This window comes from Drosophila busckii, chromosome 3R (genome assembly GCF_011750605.1).
Source record: "Drosophila busckii strain San Diego stock center, stock number 13000-0081.31 chromosome 3R, ASM1175060v1, whole genome shotgun sequence".
Taxonomy (NCBI): Eukaryota; Metazoa; Arthropoda; class Insecta; order Diptera; family Drosophilidae; genus Drosophila; species Drosophila busckii.
The window spans coordinates 2,605,934-2,624,948 of NC_046607.1; the positions used below are offsets into that span (position 1 = coordinate 2,605,934).

Consider the following 19,015-nt stretch of genomic DNA (forward strand, 5'->3'; position numbering starts at 1 on the left):
ACCTTGTTTTTGACAAATTTTCTTTAACAATAACAACAAATAATTACAAAGTAAAATTTGAGTACATGTAAAAAAAGAGAACATTATAAATATAAATAACAATTTGGTTGTTGCATAAAATGAAGCCCATTTGCATTTTTTTGCTGCCTACGTGTATAACAATTGCATTAAATATAATTAATTGTATTTTTGTGTTGGCGCTTTTCATAAAATTTTTCTAATCATTTTGATTAACTTTCTATTCCGTTGCTTGGCATAATAATAATTGTTATAATGCTTGCAGCCAAACTCGCGATTATTATTATTTATAGGCATTTTTGAACTTTTGTTTGCATAATTGAATTCCAACAACTGCAAATTGTTTACATAATTAGTTTATATGTATATATTTGTATATTTTAGCTAATTGTTAACTGTCTGTCTGTCTGTCTGTCTATCAGTCAGTCAAACATTATATACTCAAGCCGTTTAACAATTGTTTTGGTGCTTTTACTAAGAAATTATGTAAATTGATTAAAGTTTGTTTTAGTAGTTAGTTAGTATACATATATAATTGAGTTTTTCTTTAAATATATATAACTTTGTTTTCAAGAGAAATTTTGTAAGAATTTTATATTGGAAAATACGCGTGTATGTATGTATATAGTAAATATGGTATGTAGATGCTGTATAAAAAATCTGTATATACTCGTATAGTAGATATTCAGTTACGTTAATTGGTGCCTGGCATGAGGTAATTGCTAAAAGCCAAAAGATGTACTGGTGCAGAGAGTTGTAAGATTGATAGATTGATATACTCATATACATATATAGGTATATGCAGAGTTATATGCAAATTTTTGTATACATGCTATATAGTGTTTAAAGTTGTAACAACTGCGGTATATATTTTAATATTGCTTCAGGTTTTCTATTTTAACACGTTAATTATGCAATTTTGAGCTGAGCAAGCGATTTATGGTTTGTCTGCATCCGTTTTATTTGTCTCGGCGTAACTGTAGCTGGCGCTCAGACCGCTCTTGTACTGAAATTGACCCAAGAGGTTAATGGGCTGGCTGCTCAGCGTAGGTTCGCGCAAGGTAAACGACATCATGGGATTGTAAACGCCAGTGGCGTATGAAAGTGAACTACTGCTGCTGCTGGTGGCGGTATTTGTGGCTGTGGGGGTGGTGCTGTTGTTGGTGGTGGTGCAGTTGTCAGTGGTTGGAGTGAGACGGGAGTAGCTGTAGGGCACAAAGGCCGAAGTGGTGGTCGCTTCGCTGGTGCTGAGATATGAGTAATTGCCAAAGCTGCGTGAAAGCGGCGAGTAGCTGCTGGTGCTGCTACTGCTGGTGGTGGTTGTGGCAGTGGCGCTGGCGGTGGTCAGCTCAAGCGCGTAAGCATGGGACAGATCGCTGTAGCTTTTGGCTGTGGCTGAGGGTGAGATAACGGGTGAACGACTCGATGGACGTGATTGCTTGCCAATTTGTTTTTCGGTCAGAAAGCGATCATAGAAAGTCGAAGTGACTGTGGTATGACGTATTTCCAGCTTGGCTGGCTGGTATACGGGCGTATTGGAGCGCGTGGCTCGGTACGGCTCATACGGTACGGGCTGGCGATAGGGTGACTTGGGCCTAGGATAATTGTCAGCTGGCGCTGTACCTGCGCCTCCGCCTGCACCTGCATAACGTGTGCTGGCCTCATAGGGTGAGCTCAGGGGCGTACGGCAGGCCGAGCGTCTGTCATCCGCTGCGTACTTGGCGCAGGTCTCCTCTAGTTGTCTATCTACTTTGTGAAATTTAGTTAAACTACTGCAGCTGCTTAGTTCGCTACGATTATCCGCTAAATAATTTGGCAATAGATTATCACGTCTTACCCTACTGCTCTCGCGCTCCTCCAGCTGCTCCTCATCCCGCCGTCGACGCGGCGACAACTCTCTGCTGATATCCCTATGCGAGCGATGATGCGGTGGACTTGACGCCCGTAAAGGACTGCCCGTGCGCAACGACTCCGCCGAGCCCAACGAGCGATGCTCCGAGCCAATCCGTATGGCAGGCGTATAGTCGCTGACACGCCCACGTCCACGGCTCTCGCTGCGACTGTGGGTGAGATCCTCAGCCGAACTCTTCTTGCTGCTAAAGTGCAGCGAGTCGGAGAACAACGAGTCAATATAGCGTTGGCATTTCTCCTTTTGATAAGGCTTCTCCTCGCAGAGGCTGTCGATGGATTTGATGCTGTTCTTAATGGAGCTGAGCCGCTCGTTGATATTGTCTCCTGTACGCAGCGGAACCCCCGTATGTGTGCCCGTCCGTGTTATGGGTGAGGTTTCCTGTTTAGACCAAATGAATGAAAACAATGCAATCAGAGCAATCAGAGTGACCGAACTTACCCGCATTAGGCGACTTCCTAGCTCGTCAAGTTTCTCGGAGCTGCTGGCGCTGTGACTGTAGCTACGATGCGTTTGATCTGCAAGAGTCTTTTTAAGAATATGTTCAAGAATTTTAGCATTAGCCATAAAACACTGTAAAGTTTGAGTTGTCATGCCCACCATGCGTTCGCTGGAGTGGCCCTGACGCGCTTTGGCTCGCCGCAGTTCGCCATAGTGATCCAGCTGCTCATAATCCTCATGCGCTTCCTGCTCATCGCTAAAGCGCAGGACTTTAGGACTAATGGGCCGTTGATACTTGGCTGCTCGCCGTGGACTCTGCTCCCGGGACTTGGCTGCCTTGAACTCTTCATAGGACAGCGAGGGAGATATGACATGCTTCAGCTTTTGATTGAACTCTTTGTAGTCTTTCTGTGTCTTAAAGTCAAACTTTTTCTCCTGCTCCAGCGCACGTATGCGCTCATCCAGTTCAGCGGCCGTGGGCGGCTCTGGCTTGTCCTCCGGATAGACCAAGCGTTCCAGCTTATGCACTGGCGTCTTGGGTTGCTGCTCATCGCGCATCTTCTGCCGTTTGATGTCATCGATGGTCGGCGAGCGCGAGCGCGACTTGTGGCGCACAGGTGACTTGAGCTTCTCGTCCAGCAGGCGTATGCGATGTTCGAGTTCACCTGTGGTGGGTATAAGGCTGTCGTCTGGACTGGGATCCAGCAACATCTCTAGCGGATGTATGGGCTGCTTTTTGTTAGGATCTGCTTTGCGTTGCGCCAGCTGCTCCTTGGATTTCGAACGCACCAAGTCAAGCACGCGATACTTGTACTCCAATTCATCCAAATCACCTGTGTGCTTGTTGGCTTTGCGTGCGGGCGAAGTATGCGGAGAAGTATAAGGAGATTTGGAGGATACATTGCTTTTGCGTGCGGGAGATACATGCGGCGACTTGGTGGTTGCTTTGCGTGCAGGTGCTGGAGAGCTTGCACGTTTCAGCGCAGGGCTTTGTGAGCGTGACCGTGCTGGCGTGGTGACTGCTGCCTCCTCCACAGGCGGCTCGTCATCCAGGCCCTTGCCCTCGCACAGCTCCAAATATTTGTTGAGATCTTTTTCATGCGACAGTGAGTATTGCAGCTTAATTTTACGTTCAATTTCGACTAAACGCTGCTCCACATCAATTTGCTCAACATCCTCCAGCAGCTTAATTTGACGCTCAAGCGAACGAAAGCGCGCTTCCAGCTCTTTGGTGGAGGGCAAATAAACTGTTTTGCGTTTCAAATGATGCTTCACTGGATTGGAGCCCCAGTCATAGTCAGCCTCTTTTTCCTCAGTTGGAACTTTTTCTTCAACTTGAGCACTGGTAAAATCGGTAATTTCTTTGGTCAAATCGCTTATGGCTTGAGCTTGTTGCACTTGCTCCGCTGTGGGTTGCTTATCCACATGCACAAGCTTGCCATCCTTAGACTTCACCAGTTGACGATCATTGAGCTGCTTTTCAAGTGCCTGAAAGAGATCCTCGAGCTCCTCTGTATTGGCTCTGGTAAGCCGTCGAACTTTCAAGGCTTTGGGTTCGTTATCCATTAGTAGCACCACAGTTTTATTATTAGCATCCACAGCTGGTAGCTCATTGGCATTGATAGTTTGTTCTTCTGGGTTGGAGCAGGTCTGGGCAGTTGTTCTTGCTGCTGATATTTCTTCTTCTGGACAGCAGTCAGTTGCAGGGGCTTGCACCACTTCTACCTCAGCTTCCTTTGGCTGCTGCTGAGTCTCCTCTGCAGGAAGCTCCTTTTGACGCTCTTCATTCTCAAGTGTCTTGGTTTCTTTCACAGTTTCGGGCTTGCTGGGCAGAGGCTGCTCTTCCACCTGTTCCAGTTCATCCGACTTGACGCTTTGATTATGATTATCTTTCTCTTGCTTTTGATTAGCTTCGCTTTCTATATCAACCTCAGGTTCAGGTGCAGGCTCAGGTTCAGGCTCAGGTTCAGGTTCAGGCTCAGGTGCAAGCCCAGGTTCAGGCTCAAGTGCAGGCTCTGGTTCTGGCTCAGGTTCAGACTCTACTGTTACCTCACTGACATTGCGCGCACGTTCCTCCAGCAGTTGGTGCTCCAGCTGCTCTAAGCGCCTTCTTAAATCTTCTGTGCTGTCTGCTGTTGGCTGGCGCTTCAACTCACTTTCCTTATTCAGCAGCATTTTGATATTAATGCTGATGTTAATGGGCTGGTCCGACTCCTCCAGCTCGCCCACATTGTGTGTATAGCGCACGAGCTGCTTGCTCGCATCAGTTTCGGGTGAGTGGCTGGCCTCATTGTCCGTCGGCGGCGGTGCTGCTGCTGCTGCTGCTGTTGCTGCTGCCTGTTCTCTGATAGCCTCTAGCAGCTTTAGACTGTTATCGCTCAGCTGCTTCTCTAGCGCTTGGACACGCTGCTCCAGCTGCGTCTCGGCCTGACGTGAGGTGCTGGGTTTCTCTTCATAGCTGACCGCTCTTGATGCAACTTCGGAATCACTTGCACAGCGCTGCTTGTAGAATTTCTTGTACAATTTCTTTTCCAAGTATTGTAAACGATTTTCCAGATCGGCTCGCGATGGCAGATCCGAGAAACGACGAACCATGCGCTGTTGCTGCTGCTGTTCGTAATTTCCCGTTCTGTAGTAAGCGGTGTTTGCAGGTGCTTCCGAGGTCTCATCGCCTCTAGTTGCGGGTCGCCGTGGCGGTAACATTTCTTGTTGTTGTTGCTTTTGCAGCATACGCTTGCGTTGTGGATTAATCTCGCTGGGCTTAAGGTTTTCTTCGCCTGATTGTCCTTGTATTTTGCTTTGCAGCTCTTCAATTAATGCGCGTTGCTGTGGAGCTGTGGGCTGCTGCTTTTGTACAGGTGGTGGAGGCGGTGGCTCTGGTATATGCGCTTCTATGGCAACATCTACACGCTTGGGCTGGTCACGCTTACCTTGAAGCGCTTCGTAGCGACTCTCCAGATCAGCGGTGCTGGGTGGTGGCTTTTTAATCAATGTTTCCGGCTCTTGCTCCTCAGCGTCAACTGTTAACTCTGCCATTACCTCCTGTTCGATACGCTCTAGGGCTTCGTTGACAGTTTCAGTTTGACTAGTAAATTGATTTTTACTGCTCATACGTCGTTTAAAAGTTTCATAGCGTTTATCTAAATCATCCATAGAAGGCGGTTCAGAGGCACGTCGCTTGTTTAACTCCTTGGACGGCTGCTCGACAGTTTGCTGTGGCTTTTCACCATCCAAATCTTTCTTGACTGATTGACCTGTCTCTTGGGCTTCATTCTTTAAACTTACACTTAGACTTTTTACTTTGTCGTCAAATGTTTTCATTGCTTCTTTTGATTTTTTTGTGGGCTCTTCGACATTAGATTCTTTAGCAGGTTCAGTTGTGTTTTCTTTTGTCTTTGTGGTTTCTTTTTTCATGTCCAATTTGTTGCTGCTTAACTGTTTCTCTAGGGCATCGAAACGTTTCTCTAACTCTGCTGTGGAAGGTGGTGTTTTGCGCTTGACTTTCTCCAACTCATCTTCCTTCGCTTCAGTTGGTTTTTCTTCTTTAAGCTTTGCATTGTCAGCAGGCTTTTTCTGAAGTTCTTCTTTTTCAGCTTTGCGCTTTGTTTCCTCAATGGACTTTTTTGTCTTCTCCTGCTCTTCTGCTGCTTTAAGCTTAGATTTCTCATTAGACTTTAAAGCCTCTACTTGCTCTTGCTTAGACCCTGGCTTGCTGGCTTCTGAGTTTTTCTCTTTCGTTGAATTCTCTTCCTTCACCTCTGCTTCAGTTACAATTTTTTTTTCTGACGCACTTTTCTTTTCTACTTTATTTGTAACTTCTTCTTCTTCTTTTTCAGAGTTACTCCTATTCTTACCGCTTTTTTCCGCCTGGTCAGCGTCCTTGATATTTTCTACCTTAGTTGCTGCCTCTTTCTCTTTTGGCTCTGGCGATTCAAGATTTGATTTTACCATTGATTCTCTATCTTTTTTCTCAACTTGCTCCGGCAGATCTTTCTTCTTTTTTTGCTCTTCGTCAGGAGGTTCCTTTTTGGTTTTAGCTGGACTACTTTTTTGTATGCTCATCTTGCGTTCCAGTGCATTAAAACGATCTTCTAGCTCTGCAGTTGATGGCAGTTTCTTAAGTCGCGGCTGAGTCGCATCCTTGCTTTCCTCTTTAGAGGCTGCATCTTTTTCTTCGTTTAGATTCGCAGGTGCATTAGAGTCAGTTTGAGTTTTGTCGGCTTTCGGAAGTTGCTTTGCGGCAGCATTACCGGCTCCATCATTGGTGCTGCTGGAACTTGGTGTTGTGGTTGCTGCGTTTAGTTCCATAGGAGTCTTTGCATTGCCGTTGCCAGCACTCGCCTGTTTGGCTAAGCCATCAAAACGCAACTCCAAATTCGATGTCGTGGGGATGCGTTTCACACTCTCTGAGCACTCGGCATCATTTAATTTTTGTTTTTCTGTGCTCAACTGTTTCTCTAAAGTATTATAACGCTCCTCGAGTTCATCTTTAGAGGCTGCATCTTTTTCTTTATTTAGATTGGCAGGTGCATTAGTGTCAGTTTGAGTTTTGTCGGCTTTCGGAAGTTGCTTTGTGGCAGCATTATCGGCACCATCTTTGGTGCTGCTGTAACCCGGTGTTGAAACTGCTGCCTTCAGCTCCACAGGCGTCTTGGCATTGCTGTTGCTAGAACTCGCTTGTTTGGCTAATGCATCAAAACGCAACTCCAAGTCCGCTGTCGTGGGTATGCGTTCCACATTCTCCGCACACTCGGCATCATTTAATTTTTGTTTTTCTGCACTCAACTGTTTCTCTAAAGTATTATAACGCTCCTCGAGCGTTGCAGTACTTGGTATATACTTTGTGCGTTCCAGTTTATCACTTTGCTCCTGACTTAGTCTTCTTTCTAAGGCTTGAAAACGTTCCTCTATTTCTATGGTTGAAGATCGTGTCAATGTTTTACGTCTTGGGTCGCGGCGTTTGCGACTGGCATTGATTAATTTTGGTTCTATTGAAGATACCAAAGGCTTGGGATCTATCGTCATGTTCAGCAGCTCCTTGTAGTCATCCTTATTTTCACCAGGTATGTAATCATCTCGAGGCTGCGGCAACTCGACAACAGCTTCAGCTTCAACTTTAGGCAGCGTCTCCAGGTCTGTCTGCTCTTCGCTTAAGGAGTAGCTCAGCTCGAGTCTAGTTGGACGCTCCACGCTGTTGACGCGCTCAAAATACTGATTGGTAACGCCAGAATCGCCAACGTTAGCCGGCACGCTATCTCCACTGCCCAGCGGATTGATGGCCTCCAAGACACTGACCACATAGACAGGCTGTGGTGTGGGCAATGGACTAATGGTTGTGGTGCTCAGATATTTGGCTATGTCCGGCAAGGGGGATAGCTGACTGGTGCTGGTAATGCCTGGTACACGTACACTGGTGTCGACATGCAGCGGCTTGAGCAAACTATCAGGCTTGTTCCAATCAAGAGCAAAGCGATCACATTCGGTGGCGCTATCTTCGGCCTTTTCGCTCGTTGGCTCCTTTTCATCGCCGCTGTCCGTGCCCATGAGCATAAAGGGTATTTCATGTGTGCCCGGCGCCCATGATTTGGGTCTTCTGCGCTCTACGCTCGACTCACGCGGCTGTTCTTTGAGCTTTCGCGCCAGCTTGGCTTTGCGCTTGGGACTCGGCTCCAACGACTTGGGATCATCATCATCACATAGACTCGTGTCTGAGCTAGAGCCGCCATTGCCCTTAGCGTCTGCCTGCTGCTCATCACCATCGCTATCCTCACTGTACGAGGAGCTGTCGCTTTTGCCCAAACGCGTTCGCAGCTTCTGCGACTTGACCTCAATGCCTTCACGCAAGACGGATGCGCGGTCCGCCTTAATCTCCTTCCAGCTCAGACTATCGCGTCGTTGTCGTCCCACATCCATGTCACGCCAGTGCAGCGTTTCACCGCGTCGAAGCTGCCGCTCCGCCGCATTCGAAGGCTTGCTATGCAACACTGTCGGCAGCGAAGGTTTCCGTGCAGGCGGTATGGCGCCCATGGGGGCAGTGACACGCTTGCCTTTGTTGGTTATTATGGCTGGACGGCCCAGGAGCAGTTGATTCACAGACACTGCATTGCTGGAGGACGCTTGACGTGCTGCAGTCGCTGTGGCCGTAGAGCAGGCGGTCGTGAGGATAACATGCGCCTGCTTTTGACGTTCCCGCAGTCGATCGTACTGCTTCTTGAGCAGTGATATATCCAAAGCCAATCGATCTTTCTGCTCTGCTTGCGGTTTGCCTGTTGTAGCAGCTACCGCACCCAAGCCTATCGAGCCACGTCTGCCCCAGTTTAAGCCCCAAACTGTCGCCACTGCCAAGCGGGACTCGTCATCTGAATGCGTATCCTCATCATCAAAGTACAATCTGCAAAGCGTAATAGAGTTTTAGTTGCAAAATATACTCAAATAAGTAATGGTAGCTTACTGCAAGCCCTGTTTATGTCGCAAGGGCGCAATGTTGTAGAGATGCTTGTCCCGCAGCTGCTTTATGTCCGCTATGGGTCCTAGCTGCACCACCCTTTCGATCAGACCATTGGAGTCAATCAAGTGCCCGTTGAGCAGCTCGTTGGAAAAGGAACCCATCTTGCCGTAGAACTCATCGGCGCTGGGTGCATTTAGCACACGTCTGCAGAGCAAAATTGGTTAGATAATTGGGCTGAGCCTTAAGATATATTCAAAATATGTGTTAAAATTCCAATTTTAAACAAAAATTGCGAATTTCTCTGCTTTAAAAAGTTTGCTTTTCAAAAGTTTTAACATTTAAATTAAAGCATAAAATGTGAAAAGAAAAATATCATCATAGATATAGTCAAGGCAATGCTAGCACACTAAATTCTGTTGGCCAAACAAGCAAATTGCATTTGGCGTACGCCAACAACAAAAAACAAACTTTTTACTTGTCTCTTTTTTTTTTGGCAAATGCCATAGCAGCAGCCTTGACACAAATTGCGGCCTGCAGGCTGTAAGTAGACGCCGACGCGCCGACAGCCACCCACTGAACTATGAACTATGCATGTGCTTGCTGTGTGCTCAGCCTCCTTTATAATACTCACTCTTCTAGCAGGCTCCAGAGAACCAGCGCAGTGCGCAAGAGAACATCGCTGCCCTCGATTAGCACCAAATCCCAGACACGCAGCACACAGGACATGGGCAGGCAGGTGCAGAACATGGTGAGGAACCATTGCATGGTGAACACATTGGTTAGCGGCGGCTCATAGGCATTCTCCATGGGTCCTTGCAGTCGCTGCAGATGTTTTGCCAAACGCGGCAGTTTCGTTTGCATAAGCTCACGAAACACGCCCATATCGGCCTGCAGACCGCCCATCGAGCCATAGAAGTAGCCTGTGGGCAACACTCCTTCCACCAAATAGATCATAACCTTCATGGACTCCTCCTCCTCCTTATCCATGACCTGCAATATTAAGGCGCCCAGCATGTTGAAGCCCTGCCAAAAAACATAAAGCGCTTGACTAAAAGCCTTTGACATAGAAAGCAAGTCGGCGAGCTTACCTGACAATAGCCCACCTCGGGATTGTAGCGTGCATAGCCCAGCAATATGCGTTTGAGCTTGGCCTGATTAATAGAGCCCGCTGGACCTGTGCACAAGTTGGAGCCAGTGCGATGCAGATCCTAAGCAAAAAACAAACCAAGTGCTCATGCATACTTTATATACATTTACATATGCCGACACTCACCTTGACTATTTGTATGCCCAGCTCCTCATCATCCTCACGCCATTGCTCGCTGAAACATTTCTCGCGCTGCACCGTCCAGTCGATATGCTTGGACTTGAGATACTTGTCAGCCAGAGAAAGCCAGAGCTAAAAAAATAAATTATTTCTAAAATATGGTACTCTATTTAAGTTTAAGAGACTTTTTATATTTTTATATGTAATTAAATAAAACAGTCTGTTTATGAAATGTCTGCTTTTTCGATTTTAAGAGACATTAAACTCTATTTAGGAAAAAGGTCGCCTCACACATTTTTTAACTAGCTCATAATTAAGTCTATTTTTCTAGGTATTCTGTATTTAAAAAAAGGTTTTAATTTTATAAGCAAATAATTATTTGTAATCGAAGCCTCTTCTATTGATCGAAGCCTCTTCTATTTATCATCGATAAGACACAGTTATTGATAGAAACTCTTTAGTGAATTTTAAGTTATTTTAACTATTTCAAATCAATAATTTCATTCAAGTGTGGCAGCAATACTATACGTAATTATAGCTCTTTGTAATCATCGATAGCACAGAGTTATCGAAAGCAATAATTTTTAAATGCTGTTGTTGTCGCTTGAAGAACTAATTAATTTGTCTTACCTTGCGTCGAAATTCGGGCGGTGTGCCCCCTGGCAAGCGTGCCACCAATTTCATAGCATGCAACCACTGATTGTAGTCCGAGGCAGCCTCTTCATCAGCAGCAGCATTGCTTGGACTGGTGGGTGCAACAGCCGAATTGCTGCTGTTGCCCAGCATATTGTTGTTGTTGCGATTGCGGCCAAGGCTTTTGCTCAAGCTGTGGTTATTGTTGTTGTTGCTGTTGTTAGTGTGGGTGTGGGTGGTGCTAGTATTGCTGCTGGCTAGGCTGGCTTTCGGTGGCGGTGGTGTGAGACTAAAGCGCATTTTAGGCTGTGCATCGTCTGCAAAAGAATTGTTTACGAAAATCAAATCAGTTTAATTAAAGTTGATAACAAAAGCATTTTTTTGAGCTGCTGCTGTTTTTGAGCTTTGCGCTAGGCTTGACTTACAATATCCGTGCAGTATGCAAACTTTATATTTAAGATTATACATGAATGTATACACATATTTAAACAATTTGTTCAAGTTGATATTTAAGCATATTTTTTATCGGTTTGAAAAGAGAAGAAAAAACATATAAAAATATATAGATATATTGATACATATGTTATACACCTGTAGTTTATAAAAATATTCTTGAGTTTGTGAGCAGGAAATGTGCTGCATGAAAATGGCAAACATGCAATGTTAAGTGCAAGCTTATTAATGCGCAAAGCTTGAAAAGAGTTTTAGAAAATAATATAAAATGAAACATGCCCACTAACGCTCGCATTTCAGTGAGTTTGCTGCATAGCTGTTGATCTGCAGACTGACAGGCAGTGCTTGTGGCACATAAGTAATGTGTGGCAAGACATCAAAACCTGCCACTTGGGCACATGTGTTAGCCGTAACTGTGCTCACTTAACTTGCGTTTTTATGGACGCTTTGCGCGCACAACGCAAGCGACGATAACCCAACGAAACCCAGCCCACTATCACCCACAATTTGACGCCCGCCCACACAGCAGAGGTCAAGCTGATGGCTCTGCATATGTTTGTGCTGCATAAATTGAAACGCTTTTGAAATTGCCAATCGATATTCTTTGCTCTACGGCTTAAGCTTTCGCTTTCACTTTCACTGTGCTGTCAGCTAATTTGATTTTTCTATGCGTTTGAAGTTTATTAGCTGCATATGTTTGTCATTCCAGCCTGATACGTGCGTTCAAATTCTATCATGCGCAACGCCGGCTAAAAATGAAGCACACTTAAATATGTGAGGCACAATAAGAGTCCTAAAATGCTGCAAAGCATTTTTATGTAAATACTTGCAGGCTGCATAAACTGACTGAAACTAAATTAGCTTCAATTTATTGTGCGTAGTTTAAAGACTTTTGAGAACTGTATAAGAAAAAAGCAGACTAAGCTCAACATAAGCTTAAATCCACAACAAATGCTTTAACATTTAATCTCTATGAACAGTAAATACAAACCTATGTATATAAGATTGGTTTAAGGAAAAACTTAATTTCAACTGCAAGTTAAGTTTGCCCAAACTTTAAGTTCGCTCAAGGCAACGACATAGCATATGCCAGTATATTCTATGCTATGTCTTACATAATCTGACTCTTGGTCTTTTATGCATAACATCAACTTTTGTTTACTCAACTCTTGATGTTTAGTAAATACTAGTTACATACTGAATGGCTAATGAATTGCAAATTGCCGTAAAGCATTTATATAATGAGTCGCAAATTAAGCTAAGCACATAAGACACTTTTTATAGCCAACTGCAAAGATTTATATAACAATGGCTAAAGCAAACATGCAGAAAGCCGTCAGTTTGTTTTTTGGTGGGTTGACAGCGCGTATGCGTAATTATTTTAAATGCAGCATGCGAGCATGTCAAGGCTGCTGCTATTAGATAGTGTCAGGCGCACAGTTTGGTCCTTGACCAGCACACAAACATTAGTCGCAGCACGTGCGAGGCTGGCAATATTCCTTCTTGTTTTTTTTTTGTGGTTTAATGAGCTTTACTTGGCTATAAAAAGATTGTGCAAGCCACAAGGCACTTAGCACACATACATACAACATTTATTCCTTGGTGACACTGCTTAGCGTCAGTTCGTCTGCAGATGCTTAGGCGTTATATGATTTTGCGGTTAGTAACTTGACGGCTTGCCATTAGCGGAAATTACAGCTGCTTTGGCGAACACCAGACCTCGGCTGTTTAGTTGAATAATGAGTAAAACGAAGACGGCTTCAATTAAAGCATTCAGGGGCTAAACACTTGACGCTCAACTTGTTGGCGGTGCAATTTCGCTTTGGCAGCAGACAGCTACTTGAAATGTCGATGGCTCAGCCACTTAACACACACACACACACACTCACACTTATGTGTATGCATGCTGCATGCTAAAGTGGCAGCCATTGTTGTGCCAGCTCTCGCATATCTGACTGCATTTGACTCTCTGAATGGCAAACCAAGAGCGCATTGGCTTTTTCTGACTATCTGCACTGCTGCGCTTTTCACAAGCCCCAACTATCATACGCACTGTGTGACAGCGCTGCTGGCTAAAAATATATGCTATTTACATAAAGCTGTCAATTTCCCTACGGCTTGCATTAAATTCAAATTATGTACGTATGTCTATTATTTCGCTCTGGCTTTGACCCTTGAAACATTGCTAGCTTATATAATCATCTTCAATTTGACGTTTTAATATAAATAAAGCTGGAGGGCTACATAACAACGCTTGTGCAATCCTGACAGCAGCAAATTGAAAATTTAAAGGCTACATAATGTTGCTCAAGGGACAGTATGTAAGAACTTTGTGTATCTCAGCTGCAAGTTTAAGTTTTATTTGCTGTTTACACTGCGTATACGTGTTATTTGAGTTGATTCTTGCCAAGAGCGTAGCTATGAGAACCAATCACTTAAGCTTCAGGCAAACAAAAGCAACTATGTACTTTAATGAAATACCCAAGGTAAAATAAATTGAATGCTCGCTAATGCACTGCATGATGTGTAAACGTATCCGGAAATTGATTTAATATTGGTGTGAGACTTCCTTGAATAACATACATTACTAAAATGTAGCTTACATAAAGCTTTCACTTAAAAGACTTGGTAAATGACAAGCTATTAAAGGACTCTAAGTAAGCTTAATAAAGTCGGACGGCTATTTGTGGGATTAAATAAAATCGATTATATCGAGAATATAAGTTTGTAACAACTATTCCATGAACAAAATGGTTTGGTTTACAGCTGGAGCCAATTAACTGACATTTTTAAGTTAAGTTAATTAATGATGAAGTATCTTTCAAGCAAATGTTCTGAAATTCAAAGCAATTCATAATTAGCACACAGTTAATAAATCCACTGGCTACGAACCATCTTATAGGTTTAAATAAAATTATAGAAGTTCTGGCAGCCAATGCGTGGGTAACATTATATTTATAAGCATCAAGTGTAAAATTTGCGACGTAGTTATGCGTGGGTTTAAGAAATAATTATAATTTAATGACCAAAAGTGAGAGGTGTCTGCTAGCAAACACACACGTACGCATACACACACACACACACACAGACTCTCAGCGGAGATTGAACGAGAATCGCACGCAGCTGCAGCTGCTTAGACAAATCCACTAAGCGTTAATAACACACACGTCAGCAGATTAACATGAGCAATAACAATAACAACTATTTAAACAACAACTACAACACTGAGACATGCAACAGTTGTGTTCATGTAAGTGTATATATGTGTGTGTGTGTGTGTATGTGTGAGCTGAAGCGTGGGTAGTTTTTAATGACTTTGCTAACGACAGACATGAAGTATTTATGAGCACTGTGTGAGATTTTTATTAAATTTAAAGCATGAAATTACTCGAGTGCTAGAAAACTTAAAATGGAGGTTTTGCTAATGAGCTGAAACGCTTGAAGGACATAAATAATGAAAGTGTAGTCGGTTAAGGGCCACGCCCACATGAATTTGCACGTTTCGAGTGAAATATGTAAATGTTTAATTATATCAAGCAAAGGGCAACCAAATTAGAGCTGCGATGCGCGTCGTTTTGCATGAATAATGCCGATGAGTTTGTGCTGGGAGCGTAATGCATTTGATGAGCGCCATTTTGTGGAAAAGTTTCTCGCAACAAATTTACCTTTTGTTAATTGTTAAGTTATGTTGTATATAAGTGTTGGCAATTGGCAGAAGAAAAAAACAGACGAAGAGAGAAAGAGAAAGAGAGAGAGAGAGAGAGAGAAAAAGAGACACACAAGGAAAAGTGTAGGCAGTAAATAAATACATAGACAAAGTACACATATTAAATATAAATACAAGTTGAGCGCGCACACACAAAGCCAAACATTTTGGTTGGCTTTGATTTGCTGCAATAAAGATGCGTAGGGCTAAAGTTTTTGAAAAATGTCACAGTTTGCTGGTAAATAAATATCTGCTTGTCGGACGCTGCTGTGTGTTTAAGTATTTCTGTTTGGAGTTCGCTTGTACGCTATATTTACCCATGTTAAGTAAACTTGCGCCTGGTGGTATGCAACGGGCTTTTGTCTTTTTTGTTTGTGATTAGCTTTCAGCGTCGCTTCATTTAAGCTGATGTATACTTATGTTTATTAATATAATAATTTGCATAGCTGCGTTGTAAATTATAGTAGTAGTAGTAGTAGTTGTTGTAGTCGTTGTTGTTGTTGTATCCTATTGTATTATTTACACAAAGATTAACATAAATTTACATAGATACACGAGTAGGCAAACTAGATATAGTACATACATATATAAATACACATAACTCTATACTCTATATATGTGCATGCTTATTTATATGCTTATGTAACATGTTTGTGACAGACACACTCACAAGCACACACACACGCTGTCATACACATAAATAAAACAACAATTGTAGCGCTGATGACAAGCGCACACACACATATGCATTGCTGAGCTTGAAACCTTGACTGGCGTCTAGTGTTGAGCTGGTTGTGCACATTTGGTCCATGATTTTCGGATTAGGTAAGTAGTAGTAGCTGCCGCTACTTATTCTTATGGTAGTAGTGGTGTTAGCTGCTGGCATTGCCATTGTGCTTTGGTTCATCGATTCTTTGGTTGCTTACTGCTGTCTTGACCCACTTTTTGGCGTTTTAGCCAAGTGAAAACAGCAACAGCCACAAGCCAAAAATAAATGATGTGCCTAACACGTGAGGCGCACATGTGATGTTTGAGTTTACGTTAAAATTATAGCTTCCATAGCTTACAACTATTGTTTTTCAACAGCAGATAATTGCTACAATTTGCAGTCAATTGACTCAAGGATATATTGCGTTAAGCGTTAGTCAATAAATATACGCTATGCATGAGCAAAATGGCGAACTAAGGCCTGGCATAATTTACTGCCCACACCAGTAAAACTGTTTACATGAATATTTGACACAGCATAAAAAGTTCTTCGAAATCACAGCAATTAACTAAATGCGAAAACAACTCGGTTACGCAATGTTACTTATGTAGTTTTACAGCTATCTGCCAGTCTTCAACTGTTTGTTAAAATTCCAGAGAATTCGCAAACTCATGCACACATACACAGTAACCAAACTATAAGTGTGTGTGTGCCTGACAAGAAAACAATGGCAGCAGGAGCTATTAGGCATTGTTTGGACTGGGCGTATGAAAACTAAAATGGCGCAAAAGCGCAGGTTGAGCTCAGTGCACGGCAATGCTTTGTTTGTTGCCTACTTTTAAGATTTTTTAATTGCATTTTATTGCTGCGGCTGCGATCGATAAGCAGCAAGCATTGCGTTATTCAATTAAAAATCACACTGACACACACACATTGTTAGTTGTTAGCTGCGCCGCTGTCATGCAATTAATAATTTTTCTATTTCTCTTTACGGCAAAAAGCAGCATTTTGCACGTGTGCGTGTTTATTTCTGATGCTGGCTACGTAACACGGCTATTATATATATACACAAATACAATTGTATACTCATGTCGGTATGTGTTTGTGTGTGAGTGAATATCAAGGGTAATGCTTTAGCAGTCACACAAAACGAGCCCACACAATAGCAGCGCCAAGCAAGTGTGGCTGCGATATAAAAACATAGATAAAAGTGGCAAAAATACTTTGCGGAGGCCAAAGCAGCAGCAGCAGCAATAGCAACAGCGACATCTACACGTGCCAGCATACACATACAGTTACAGATATGAGTAGCTGTATTTGTATGAGTGTGTGTTGCACGTCAGTCAGTCGCAAAGCAAAGCGCTCAGCGCGTTGTTTTTGTGTTCATGTCGCTTGTGTCGTCATCAACCCCCAATAGTGTATGCAGACACACACACAGACAAACACACACAGCCATACATGCGTAAGCAGGTAAGCCACACACACGCAGTCACAAACAACAAAAGTTCATTCAATAAACTTGAAACCTCCACCACAACCACACACACACCCACACATACATGCGCGTTGCGTAAAGTAAATGTTCTTCAGCGTTGCTCGTTTTCAATTTTCCGCACTAAACGTTGCACACAGCTGAGAGTTCCGCACTTAACTGAAGCCAAAATGCTGCCGCAAAGACCAAAGAACCACAACAGCTGTCAGGACATGCGCAGTCCCAAGCCATTCACAATGTTACGCGCGCTGCTCAGCTGCCTACACTCAGCAAAATTGTCTACTCACTCGTCTCTACCACAAGTATGGCTGTGACAAATTCACAAAGTACCTCCTGCTGTCGCCGCAGTCGATCTCTGCTTATCAATACCTTTTCCAACATTTTGCTCATCATTATAATTTGTACTCTCATTATGGCGCTCACATCCATTAGCTGCTGCTCATCCAAGGTCTTGAGTGCTGGACGATTGCCCGCCAAGCTTTTTGCCATATTGTTCAGCTTTGTTTTCTTGCGTTGCTTTTTTCTACGCGGCTGCAGTTGCTTTCCATTGACTGTCTGTTGTTGGCAGCGGCGCATTTGCCTCAGTTGCTGCTGCTGTTTGCCGTAAATGTCGCATAGCAATGCAGTAAGTAGAGCTTTTGTTTCGCTGTGATCGCACCAGGTTAGTGGGCGGCTTATCGCAGTTGTATGTTAATCCACCACGCACTCACCTCATTTTCGCGTAGATAAGAGACAGTTGTAAGTTACTTGTGGGCTGCAGTGGGCTTTATCATAAAATATAATTAACATAATAATCAGAGCTCGTTGAAGGAATATACAAATTTACAATTAACATTATAATCAAAGCTAAAGAGAATTCTGTTTCATAGAAAATCGGATTTCCATTGCATAAATTAATGCAATATATCCATGCAATATATATACATTTACCGCTATTAAGCAACCTAGCTGCGTGTTTGCAGAAACACAGCTCATTCTATATACAGCTGCTCTTGATTCGGCAATTTATCACCATCAGTTCGTATTAATGAGGCAATGGCTGCCCCTTATCACTTTTGGGCTCGCTCATCACCTGCAATTGAGCCGGAGCAAGTCTGCTGTCTCCGTGTCAGGCCTCGAGGATATTGTGGTTGAAACCGATGGTCAATTAGGTCACCAGTTCGCAAACATCTGATTTTGACGCCAAGCATAACAGACAGCCAACCCACTTTCACCTTGGACACATCCCGTTGGAATGTACCATCAAACATTCGATTAGCTGATCCTTGCATCTTTAAGCCGCAGCACGTAGACTTACGGATAGGCATCAGTACGAGCTTCTATGCGCCGGACGAATAAGACTAGCGTCAGGATTGCCAGTCATTCAAAACTAAGTTGGGGTAGATTGTGACTTAGTGCAACAGCACTACAAGTGGCGCCGTCAATCTCTTGGCTGTGGATCTCTCGTGAAGAATGAGAACATGTCTCCACTTAAATGGCCTTTAGCAATAGAGACGAAGTTGATTTCTGGCAGTGATGGCATTGCAAGGGTAGCTGAACGGAAGACCGCCTCTGGGACAGCAACCTGGACAGTAAATAAGCGGCGCCTGCTCCCAACGGTTGATATTGAAAGCCGAGCCTTCTAACGAGGCGAGTATGGTTGGTCGTGCAAGGCAAAGAAATCAAGTGCCCCAGCTACGAATAGCTCTCTTATTTGCGCTCGCTCTCTCTCCCTCTCACTAAAAACATAAATTTAACAGCTGCATAATAAATATACAATAAACATTGTGTTTATATTCGGGCGTTTAATCACGATCGCAACACAAAAATAGTAACAAGTCGTTAATGCAACAATCATTGATTAGTTCTCTGTTTCCAACAAAACTTTAATAATTTGTTGATATTGCATTTGTCATTATTGATATCTTTATCAATTCATGGTGCAGTAAAAAAAAATATA

General features: G+C 43.5%; 1 protein-coding gene across 8 annotated transcripts; it reads right to left on the reverse strand.

The window, feature by feature from the left end:
* Window positions 1-120: 120 nt before the first annotated feature.
* On the reverse strand, window positions 121-17,856 carry LOC108603357 (protein lava lamp). Of its 8 annotated transcripts, none has more exons than XM_017992101.1 (11): window positions 17,787-17,856; window positions 17,364-17,722; window positions 10,714-11,033; window positions 10,090-10,215; window positions 9,905-10,024; window positions 9,448-9,839; window positions 8,820-9,020; window positions 2,528-8,759; window positions 2,369-2,455; window positions 1,856-2,308; window positions 121-351 (listed from the first exon to the last, which is right to left on the reverse strand). In XM_017992101.1, exons 1-11 carry the CDS (start codon window positions 17,789-17,791, stop codon window positions 205-207), a joined length of 8,442 nt encoding a protein of 2,813 aa, XP_017847590.1. In that variant the 5' UTR covers window positions 17,792-17,856; the 3' UTR covers window positions 121-204. The 8 variants fall into 8 exon arrangements, with proteins under 8 accessions (XP_017847590.1, XP_017847586.1, XP_017847587.1 ...); XM_017992102.1 differs by lacking the exon at window positions 121-351 and adding an exon at window positions 1,673-1,764 and having other exon boundaries at window positions 17,787-17,855; XM_017992105.2 differs by lacking the exon at window positions 121-351 and adding an exon at window positions 1,702-1,767 and having other exon boundaries at window positions 17,787-17,855.
* Between the last annotated feature and the right edge of the window lie 1,159 nt (window positions 17,857-19,015).

Coding starts and splice junctions, on each gene's coding strand:
- LOC108603357 (XM_017992097.1), bottom strand. Junction 10,216..10,713: donor CGCCCGAATTTCGACGCAAG/GTAAGACAAATT, acceptor TTATTTTTTTAG/CTCTGGCTTTCTCTGGCTGA. Junction 10,025..10,089: donor TGGGCATACAAATAGTCAAG/GTGAGTGTCGGC, acceptor TTTTTTGCTTAG/GATCTGCATCGCACTGGCTC.